General features: G+C 59.4%; 2 protein-coding genes across 2 annotated transcripts in view; both read right to left on the reverse strand.

Moving 5' to 3' along the window:
* DENND2D (DENN/MADD domain containing 2D) overlaps positions 1–6,581 on the reverse strand; it is an 11,753-nt gene extending 5,172 nt beyond the window's left edge. Inside the window, exons 1-6 of the mRNA XM_009881334.1 lie at positions 6,555–6,581; positions 3,398–3,529; positions 2,719–2,831; positions 2,343–2,399; positions 1,119–1,197; positions 883–1,023 (exon numbers count right to left, since the gene is read on the reverse strand). Coding sequence (XP_009879636.1) covers positions 883–1,023; positions 1,119–1,197; positions 2,343–2,399; positions 2,719–2,831; positions 3,398–3,529; positions 6,555–6,581 — 549 coding nt within the window. The remainder of the gene's footprint in view (positions 1–882; positions 1,024–1,118; positions 1,198–2,342; positions 2,400–2,718; positions 2,832–3,397; positions 3,530–6,554) is intronic.
* A 338-nt stretch (positions 6,582–6,919) lies between these two features.
* LOC104283180 (basic proline-rich protein-like) lies at positions 6,920–9,474 on the reverse strand. The gene is made up of 2 exons (XM_009881335.1): positions 9,405–9,474; positions 6,920–7,548 (listed from the first exon to the last, which is right to left on the reverse strand). The coding sequence occupies exons 1-2, from the start codon at positions 9,472–9,474 to the stop codon at positions 6,920–6,922; spliced, it is 699 nt and encodes a 232-aa protein (XP_009879637.1).
* Between the last annotated feature and the right edge of the window lie 818 nt (positions 9,475–10,292).

The following is a 10,292-nucleotide window of genomic DNA, read 5'->3' on the forward strand; positions in this document are numbered from 1 at the left end:
CAGTTCCCCGTCCTTCTTGACCCGGGGAGCCCCGAACTGGACACAGCGCTCCAGATGTGGCCTCCCCAGGGCAGAGCAGAGGGGGAGGATGACCTCCCTCCACCTGCTGGCCACACTCTGCTTGATGTTCAGAGCTGAGGTTATTTTCCTTGCTGCCAGGGCCAGATCCTCCCTTTTCCCACCCCAGCTTTGCCACAAGGAAAAAAAAAAGCAGAAGAAAAGGCTCTGCCTGTGCCAGCCCGGGCCGTGCGTGGGTGGGATGAGCCCCAGTGGGCACCGTGCCCTGACCAGCTCTCCTTTCCACAGGTAAAGGCCAGGCCAGCGCCACGCCTGAAAAAAAAAGCTTGTGATGCTAAAGCGGGGGGGGCGTTGGGATGAGCACCGAGTGCGGCGGTGCAGAGGGGAAGCTGCTGCCCGCGACACCCCACAATGGCGCCGACACCACCGCGCACCCCGACAGCCCCCTGTGCCGCACTCGGAGGTGCGAACGCTGGCTGACGAGCGCAGTGCGGCCCCTGCTCTGACGTAAGGGCTGTGCAAGCACCGACGCATTAAGAAACGGCGTCCAGGGAGGTTTTGTGCTGACAGCTCCAGCTCGAGGCTGACGGAACTCCAAAGATGCTGCTTTGCAAAGATGCAAAGATGGGGCAGCACTACCTGTGGATGGGCTCCATCCTCATCCTCACTGCTTGCTGCTCTCCTCCTGGACCAGGCACCCATTCCCCCAGGGGAGGAGGCCCCTGGCAGCCCAACCCACCACCCACTGCTCCCGCAAGCACCCATGGGTGCTGCAGGTGTGGAGGATGCTCATGGAAAGAGCCCAGGATCCCCATGTTGGAGCAGTCCAGAGGGTGTCACCGAGACCCCGAGACCCCCACCAACCTCTGTGCCTGACTCGGGGATGAAGCTTTTAATGGTGACGGTTTTCCCTGGAGCTGGGAAGGGCGATTCCCGAAGGCCCTGCATGAAGGGGTAAATCACCGCCATGGAGATCTGACGCCTCTTCTCCACCTCATCCAGGATCTGGAGGAGAAAACAAGTGAGCTGTGAAACCTCGGCAGGCAACAGGGTGTCTGCCGGGGCCACCACCGTGCCAGATGGAGCCAGCACATCCTTACCTTGGAGAAGAGCCCGAAGCAGCCCAGGCAGCTGATGATGCAGAAGACCTCAGGGAGGCGGACACCACGGCCGGATGGCTGGAAGAGGATGGGAAAAGGGTTTGAGCATCTCCCAGCCCCACTGCACCAGCTCCACGGTCTCCCTAGAGAACCCCCCTGGCCCCACTCACCCCCCAAGAAGATGCCCAATCACCCTCTGGGGGATTTTCAGAGCTGGGGCTCAGGCCATGCTTGTTGATACAGTTGATGCTGTAAAAGCCAGGGTTGCCCGGAGAAGGCAATTCAGATGCCAAAGCTATTAATAATTTTTGTGCGAAGCCCTCTGGCATATCCCCAAACTTTCCTCCACCCCAGATACACATCCTTCAAGACCTCCTGCCCCACCATCCTCGGGGCTAAGCCTGCCTCCAACATAAACAGGGAACAGCGGGATGAGTTCGATCCCAGGCTGTTTTTCCCTTTCCAGCTGGATTATGCCAGGTCCATTAGCTCTCTGCACTTTCAGCCCTCCAGACATGCGGTTCAAAGAGCCAAAGCTCAGCCCTGGATGCAGAAGTGGGCGGGTTCCCCAGGGAATGACAGGGTGGTGGGATCCAGCAAGTCACCGAGCCGTGGTGTCCCTATTCATGTCCCTATTTAAGCAGACTGTGTGTAAATCAGCAGCCAAGGCGTCTCTCCATCACACCTTGCAGGCCCCGAGCTGGCCAAATCCATGAGCTGAGAAAGGCAGCCACTGCTCAGAAGCAATTTTTGGGGATGGTGCTGAGGGCACCCATCTCCTTGACACTTGGATGGGCACACGCGCATCCCCATCTTGATCCTGAGTTGGATTTGCAGCCGTCCTGAGCACTGCGGCCAAGGGAAAGGAGCCAGGGAAGCTGCGGGAGATAGGTGGGGGCAGTGACCACCAGTATGGGGAATGGCACCTCCCAACCATCGCTCATCTCCTGGTTGCATTTCAGGCCAGCCCTGGGCTCCGGCAAACACTGCTTTCCTCCACCCAGCACCCAACAGGAGCCCCAGCAGAGGAAAGCTCCAAAGAAATCCCTTTGGGCACCCCCTTGCTGCCTGTCATCATCTTTGCCAAGGCAAGTGGCTTTCTAGGGCATGTCCCCAAGAGTTGTACTTTGAGCATGGCAGAAGGCATCATGTCCCAACACAGGGTTGGGGTGGCACGGCCACCACCGACCCAGCGATGGGTGTATGGGCAGTGGGATGCTCAGCAGCAGCTGCCTGCAGTAGCCGCCGTCCATGTTGGTCAGGACAAAAGAAAAGGTTTCACTGCAAGGAGAGACAACGCGTGGGGATGGGACGGCTCTTCCAGCCCACAGCCCTCAGGGGTACGGCAGTACGGGGTGGGAAACCACGGGGGGGCTGAGACCCCACAGTGGGGCAGGTACCTGGTGAACTCAGTGACAGGGGCCCAGTTGTTGCCGTCGGGGAAGCAGAAGAGGGGGATCAGGACAAAAGAAAAGGTTTCACTGCAAGGAGAGACAACGCGTGGGGATGGGACGGCTCTTCCAGCCCACAGCCCTCAGGGGTACGGCAGTACGGGGTGGGAAACCACGGGGGGGCTGAGACCCCACAGTGGGGCAGGTACCTGGTGAACTCAGTGACAGGGGCCCAGTTGTTGCCGTCGGGGAAGCAGAAGAGGGGGATGGCCTTCAAGAGATGTTCCTCCTCCTCCTTCTGGCCCTTCAGCAGGTTCTCACGCTGGAACGAAGTGATGTCAGGGTGATGGCGGGTGCCCATAGCACCAGGGGATGGGGTGGGGTGGGGTGGGGTGGGATGGGATGTGTCCCAAAGCAACACCTGGCTCAGACCAAAGCAGAGGGTGCCTGCACATTCCTGGATCTCCCAAAAACATCACCCAAAAATCCAATTTTGACTCTTTTACCCCATGGCTAGTGGGGCAAAGCAGAGGCACCCAGGGGCCCTGCTGCAAACAGGGGGTCTCCTCCTGTGCCACCTCCCCACCGTGTGATTTCTCTGCCGTGGGATGGGCACCGTGTCATGGGATGGGATGTGTCCCCTTTTGGGGACAGGAGACCAGGGAGCACCCCGGGATTTTCCTTCTGGGGTTTGTGGCCCAGGCCTTGGACTGCAAGGAGCAATAGACGGTCCCAGCAACCCCAACCACATGGGTCTGCATCTGCAACTCCAGGGCATGAGGTATTTTGCTGTTCTCCTCCCCCCACTCTAGTGATGGGGAAGGAGCAACATCCCCTTTTCCTCTAAATTCGGAAAACTCATCTTCCCAGAAACACAGGACTAAATACCTTTGGGAACTGATAGGTTATCTTGGGTTCATAACGTCCATCTGACATCTTCTTCAGTGACACCACCACCAGGTACTCAAAGAAAAACTGTCCAGCAGAATAGAAGACGGAGCTCCGCTCTCCTGGTTTCCCCTGTGGCACCCGCGAGGGGTTGTTTTCCTTCTTTCCTTCCTCTTCTTTTCCTTGTGTAGCCAAAAAAAACCAACCCAGAAAACAGAGCAGAGTGAAATGAAAGGCCAGGAGGTGTCCTGGTGGCAGGAGAGGGGATGCAGAGCTACGCATGAACCAGCCAAAATGGCTGGAGGGAACCTGGACCTGGTGCACAGGGTGTTTTGGACCCCAACAGCGAGCAGCTGGGGACATGACGGCACAGGACACGGAAAGGAAAGAGAAATGGCTTTTATGAATCTTTTGGAGAAAATCAAAGTGCCGTCAGACACCCCCAGCCCTCCTTCACCCCATCCCAGGGAGGGCAGAGGGACGCCCAGAACAAAGCCGGCACGTGGGACGGCGGAGAGCAGACGGTCTCTGCAGAAAGCATCTGCAGGAAGGTGTGGGAATGTTTTTACAGCAGTTAATTTTATTCCCTTAGGGGAAAAAACAGCAAACAAACAGCACAGATCTTGTTTGAGCACCTCCGAAGGCTCCAACAAGATGAATCCCAACCTCTCCCTGCCAGATGTCCTCAGTCCTGGGAACTGCTGATTGCAAATGGGATACTCGAGGGTTTTCCCTAAACCACAGCTCCCAAAGCAAAGCAATTCCCTGAGATTACATCCTATTTCTTGTTTGGCCGGTTAGGGAGGACAGCTGGGGAGTGTCAGCTGTCACAACCCGAAAAATGAGAAATAAAAGTGAAAAGAGCCCAAGCCGACATCTCCAAGGGCTCTGGGATGACCGTGGTGGGGCAGTGAGATCCGAGGGCTGGGGAGGAATGGAGTTAAATGCTGGTGGGAGGCTGCAGCCAGGCCATGCCACAGCTCGTCCCTCTCCCGGCAGCCGCTTGTGACTCTCTAAATCCCCGGTTCCTGGCACTGAAACTGTCCCGGGCTTGGTCTTGGCTCTGATTACGGCGTGGAGCTGGAACAGAAATGTTTGAGCTGCTCCGAGGAATACCAGGCGGGAAAATAAATGTGTGGCTGGATGAAATAACCAACTCTTGCAAATTTCTCCTGCATCCCAGCGTTTGGCCCTGAGCTCTTCTGGTTGTGCCGCAGCTCAGCAGGGCAAGGCATGGCCGTGGCCGTGGTCGGCTGCTCCCATCATCCTTCTCCCCCATGCATGACATCCTCCTCCAAAAGCAGTGCTGGTGGACACTCCATGCCCCGTATCGCACTGGCTCCATAGCCGCCTTCTTTAGTCTGGAAACACCTTTCCAGCCTTTGCTCCAGGTCATCAGGAGCCGATGGGAGCAGAAAGCTCATCTGAGGAGGTGACGCTCACAGTCCCATCCTGGGATGTCCTTTCACAGAAATGCCTTTCCCAGCTCGGGGCGGGGACATGTGTGAAGCCGCCCCCGCGTGTACCCCGAGGCAGCTCCACCTCCGCATGCAAAGCCTTTCCTCTTGGCAAGGTGAAATTCTTCCCGAAAATGTCCCTCCACAGCAGGGGGAAGCCCAGGAGCATCCTGGGGATGAGACGGCTGCAGACAGTGCTGGTATGTCCTCGGAGGTGGTCACCCAGGTGACAGCCCAGCAAGGTGCTGGGCAGGAACAGGGAAAAAAGGTCAACAAGATGCGCTTTGCTTCTCCCACTCCACCTTGGGATGCTCCAGCAATGGCCTCAGCGGTGCAATCTCACCTATGGGGCCAGGGTAGGTGGTTGGTGCTGGGGAGACCCCAGGGAACCGTGCTATGCAGCGGGGAGGGATGCTGGCATCCCCCATCCTCTCTGGACACTCTCGTTGGTTGTTTTCCCATTGCAGATTGCCAGGGTAAGGTGAAAGCCCGGTTAAACCCTGCCTATCCAGTCCCATCCTGCATTTCGGAGAACACAAGACGCACTCTCAAGCAAGGGCTGGATTTGCATCACGTCCACGGTGTTCTCAAACAGCCGAGTAAAACCTGTCGTGCCGGAGGGGGTCAGCCATGTTGGGCTGCAGGTCTGTCTCTCACAGACAGACCCACGCGCCTGCCCAAAGCACGACCCGAGCCCTGCCGAAAGCATGGTATCACCCAGCAGCGCTCCCCTGCACTGGGTCTGGTTGCAAAGCCCACACTGACAGAGGCTAAATCCCTCCGGGACCGTAACACTTCATCCCTGGGCTGGAAAGACGAGTTCTGGGAACGTACAGGGCCATTCACCGTCACGCAACGTTGGACAGGTTTAATGTAGCGTCAGAGGTCTCAGCACTCCCCAAAAGCAGCAGGATTCGCAGTCCCGGGGACACAAGCCAATGTCACAAGAGCTTTGGCCAACGACTCTCCCCGAGCCCAAGTGGGGAAGACTTGAGGATCAACCCCAGTGCCCCCCAGCAGTGGGAGCATCCCCTGAGAGGAGGGCACTGAGCTGGGCGGCCAGGGGGGCTCCCCCCGCTCCTGGATGGAAAGTGGCTGCCGCTGCCGTGGATTTTCACCCCGGCCTCTGCCGGGCATGGAGAGGGCAAAGGCTGCTGCGGTGCGCCTGGGCCCACGCGGAAATGGCACCGGGGCTGCTGGCGTTAAAAGAAAAAGTTTTTGCTACACAAACAGCTTCCTCGACCAGAACGGGGTTTTCTTATCAGCTGAGTGCTGCGCTCAGACCCATGTTGTGATGTGGCACAACCTGTTTCTTTCCTCCCGTAAAACTCCTGAGCTGCGGAGTGCCGAAAGCTCCAGGCGCAACTGTTTGTGGGGGAGCTCTGCTTCTCACGCCGCGCAGCCGCCCACCTGCCCCAGCAGAGAGGAACTGGCTTTTGCTTTATCAAAGCTTTTCTGCTGAGCTCGGAAAAACATATATCGCACCCAGAGCAAGAGCCAGCCAGCACAAAACAGACGCGAGGGGGGAATTTACAGTGAGCCCCCCCCCCCAAATCCACAGGTTGCCCCAACTTGCTCAGCTGTGGCTTGACATATAGCAGGTCAGAAAACCCCGATGACCCATGCTGTATCTCGGAAAAGCTCACAAATCCCGAAGGACCAATTTCTGCACCATACTCTAAAGGCTCTGCAGCACTGACCTGCCTCGGGGCCACCGTGCCCACCATTGAGGGCTGGACCTGGCATGTCCCAGCCAGTGTGAGGGCTTGCGTGCCCACTTTGCCCCCGATGCCACATTCCGGCGTGCCCTGCGACGCTGCGCTCGGTGGGAAAATGGCTTTTGGGGATGTGGTAATAGGAAGCCTGTGGGGCTGCCCTTGGGACGTGGGAACCTCCTTCCCCCCTGGGGATGGGGGATTTGGGACTCATGTGGGACGGGGTGGGCTCCCAGGGGATGGGGTGCAGCTCCCGGGATGGAGTGAGCCCCTGAGGATGGAGGAAGCCCCGGGAGATGCGGTAAGCCCCGGGCGAAGGCAGCCCGAGCTGTGGTCCGCAGGGTGAGCGCCTATGGCAGGGCTTGAGGAGACCGAGCCGGTGCCGGTGCCGGGCCCCGACCCTTCGGTCCCACCCGGCGTGGGCGCGCTGCGCTGCCCGGGAAAGTCCCCTCTCTGCCGGCAGCCGTCGGTTCCCGCAGCCGCGGCGCCGGGGCTGGCACCGGCACCGGGCCCGACACCGACACCGTCACCGGCATCGGCACCGGCACTGGCACCGGCACCCATACCCGGCACCGGCCCCCCCCGGCGGGGGGCTGTGCTCCCCGGTGTCCCCTCCCGACGCTCACCTCTGCGGCCGGAGCGCCGCAGGCTCCGTCGGAAGAAGTTGCCGATGGAAGCCATGGTGGCCCCGGGCGCGGAGCGGCCCCGGTGCGGCGCGGCGCGGCCCGGCGGGGAGCGCTCGGCTTCCGCCCGCCGCGCTTTCGCTTTCCCGGGGGAGGAGGGACGGGACGGGGCGGAGAGGAGAGGAGAGGGGAGGAGGAGCGGGGCGGGGGACGGACCGTACCTGGCACCGGCCGGGCACGGGGAATACCCCACGGGGGCACCTGGGCACGGGGGTCCCGGAGCGCCGGACACGGGGAACCGGGCAAACCGGGCGTGGGAGTCCCGAGAGTACGGGGAAGGGGGGAAGCGGGAGAACCTGGTTGCCGAAGAACCGGGAGCAGCGGGCACGGGGATAGAGGGAGCGCCGGGCACCGAGAGCATCCGGGCACGGTGGTCCCGTGGGCACCGGGAGCATCCCTGGGCACCGGGAGGAGCTGGGCACGGGGGTACCGATAGCACCGGGCACGGGGGGAGCTGAGCACCCCCGCACACGGCGCTGGGCATCCCAGTTGCGAGCCGGGCACAGCCCGGGTAGGGGCACAGGGCATGACTTGGGCGTAGGGTGGGAAACGGGGCAGGGACCCCGGGGACAAGGGGTGGCTTCGTCCTACACCTCAGGGGACAAAACGCCCTGCCCCAAACCTCCAGCACCCCCGCCCCAACCCGGCTCTGCCCCCCTGACTCCTCCGAGCCCTTTTCCCCCCGGGAGCCCTCTGGTGCCAGGGATGGTGCCCAGCACAGCCGCGGTGGGGTCGGGGGTGACACCTCCGTGTTCGGCAGCCTGGACCTCCAGGGGATGGAGGTTTTGGGGTCTCCCACTCTAAAACATGATGGGGAGTCAGCCGAGCCACCCTGACGGTGCCACCGTGCTTTTGCTTCCACAGCCATCGGCTGCGAGCTTGTCCTGGCTCCGCTTGGGAACGCCGGCCGGGTTGTGCTTTCCCTTGGGCTGGCGTTTCTCCATTGGGCTGAGATTTATTCCCCCTCTCAGAGTGACTCAGAGGCGCCTCGGCCAACTCTCGGGCTCGAGGCCGGTTGCCATCCATCTTCGTTACAGGAAGGGAGAGCAGTTCGTTAGAACTGCGATAGGGTGGCCGTCCCATCACAGGCATGCAACCGGGTTGCCGGCGGAGCTGCTCAGCTTTGCTGGGTGGTTTTACTGCTCCAGACCCACCAACGAGGGAACTCTCATTAAAACCAGTGATATCTTTAAAAAAAAATAATCCCCTTTTCCCATCCTCAGCCTGCCCACACCCCTAATATTTCCTCTACCATTTTTAGGCAGTCCTTATGCAGTAATTAAACACCGAAAGGGCTTTGGGCACAGCTATGGGTTATGAGGCCTTTGGGTGTGATGAGCTGTGCACAGTTCTCAGCCCTAATGCCAGAGCATGGCTGTTTGCAGCTGTAGACCAGATTTCCTACACCAAATATCCTCCTTTCTTATTTTGCAATGCTTCCCATCCCCTTTCCTTCCCTAAGCGTGGGTTGGAGCTCAGGGCTGGGGTTGCAGCCAGGAGAAATGGCCTTTGCCAGCTCGCAGAGGTGGTGGATGCTTTCAAAACACATCCCTGCTGGGGCGCGTGCCTCTGACCCGGCCGGGATGCTGCTGCCTCGGTTGGGGTTATCGGGGAATTGCTGGTCCAGGGGATGGTTTCCGACTGATCGTGAGTGGGTGAGAGAGCACTTGTGCTTCCGGAAGGAGAGGGCAGTCTGTTTGCGCACAGGGCTTGTTCTCAGGAGAAATTTCCTCTTGGCACGAAGGGAAAATAAAAAGTTAGGGGTTTTCCCCCTGGATTTTGGAGGAAAATCCCCTGCTTTCCTGGAAACCAGAGCCACCTTGGCAAAACAGCTGCTGCCTTCAGCCAAAAGAAATCCCCAAATTCTTTGATTTATTTTTTTTTCCCATATAAACAAATCTATTCTGCTTTCTCCCTTTAAGGTAAGTCTCTGACTACGATCCTCCCTCGATTCTGCCTTGCCTCTGCTCAGACGGCTTCTGTGCGGGGAAGAAAAGAGCCGTGTTCCCAGCTGCAAAACCTCCCCGCTCCTGAGGAAACACTGTCCCTTTGTGCCCGGCGCACAATCCAGCCAACCTTGCGCTGCTGCAGGAGGTTGAACTTTTGAATATTCCCACTGAAAGCTCCTTTCTGCGGGAAGCCAGCCGCCCACTGGGACAACAAACGGGCACATTGTGGGATCCTCGGGGCTGCCGGCCACCGCGGATGCAGCACTTGCCCATCGCGCTGCTCTGTCGCCGCTGCCAAAGTCTTTTTGCTTCCCTGAGCCGAGCCCGGGGAGTTTTGTGTTTGGTTTTTTTTTTTAGTATTTTTTTTTCCTCCTCGCAGCCCCAGTGCTGATGAATACACGCTGGAATTTGGCTTTCTGCAGGCGTGGAGTGTTCAGACTGCAAATATCCTGCGACTGGGGGACACCGTTGTGAGCATCCCATGGGACCGCATCTCACCGAGACCGGGGGTGTCTTCGCTGCTGGGACACTGCTTGCACCGCAGCCTCCTCCTCCTCTCGAGGAAGGCTCAGCTTTGCTGCCCCTTGCCTCCTCCCACTGCATCTTCCCCCCTTCCCTGTGCTCTTGGCTGGGGGCTGTGTTTCGGGAGGGCGTTAGGGTGCCGGAGCAGCTGGACTGTGCAGCGTGTGAGCGGTTTTTATTTTGCCCATCGCAGCCAGGCTGGAGGTTGGGGCTTGGAGATGGAGGCTGGGGTTTGCCTGCAGCATCACTGGCAGGGAGGTCCCCAAAGGCAGCCCAAGGCTGGTGGTCAGGGTGGGTGCCTTCCTCCCCCCGGGGCTGGGGACCCCAAGACCCTTGTTTCCAACCTTTCCCATGCCAGGGAGTTTCTCCCACTGGATGGCAGCATTAGAGCAAAGAAATGTCTCTGGGAGACCTTGCGGGAGAGGGAAGCTTCCTCCTGAGGGACTTTCCTCTCTGGTTATCAACGCCGGGGAGGTTTGTGCTTGGGCTGAGGACGTGCGGGTTCAGCTCACTTGTGTTTGCACCATTCCTACCACTGATGCTTCGCTCGCTGCTCTGTTCGGTGCTTG

The sequence above is a fragment of the Charadrius vociferus genome, unplaced genomic scaffold, assembly GCF_000708025.1.
Source record: "Charadrius vociferus isolate BGI_N301 unplaced genomic scaffold, ASM70802v2 scaffold333, whole genome shotgun sequence".
NCBI lineage: Eukaryota > Metazoa > Chordata > Aves > Charadriiformes > Charadriidae > Charadrius > Charadrius vociferus.

Excerpts from the sequence above, each read along its gene's own strand:
- LOC104283180 (XM_009881335.1), bottom strand. The coding sequence starts at position 9,474 with ATGGGCAAGTGCTGCATCCGCGGTGGCCGGCAGCCCCGAGGATCCCAC. Across the intron at positions 7,549-9,404 it reads TGTGCCCGTTTGTTGTCCCA|GTTCTCCCGCTTCCCCCCTT; the intron begins GTGGGCGGCTGG and ends TTCGGCAACCAG.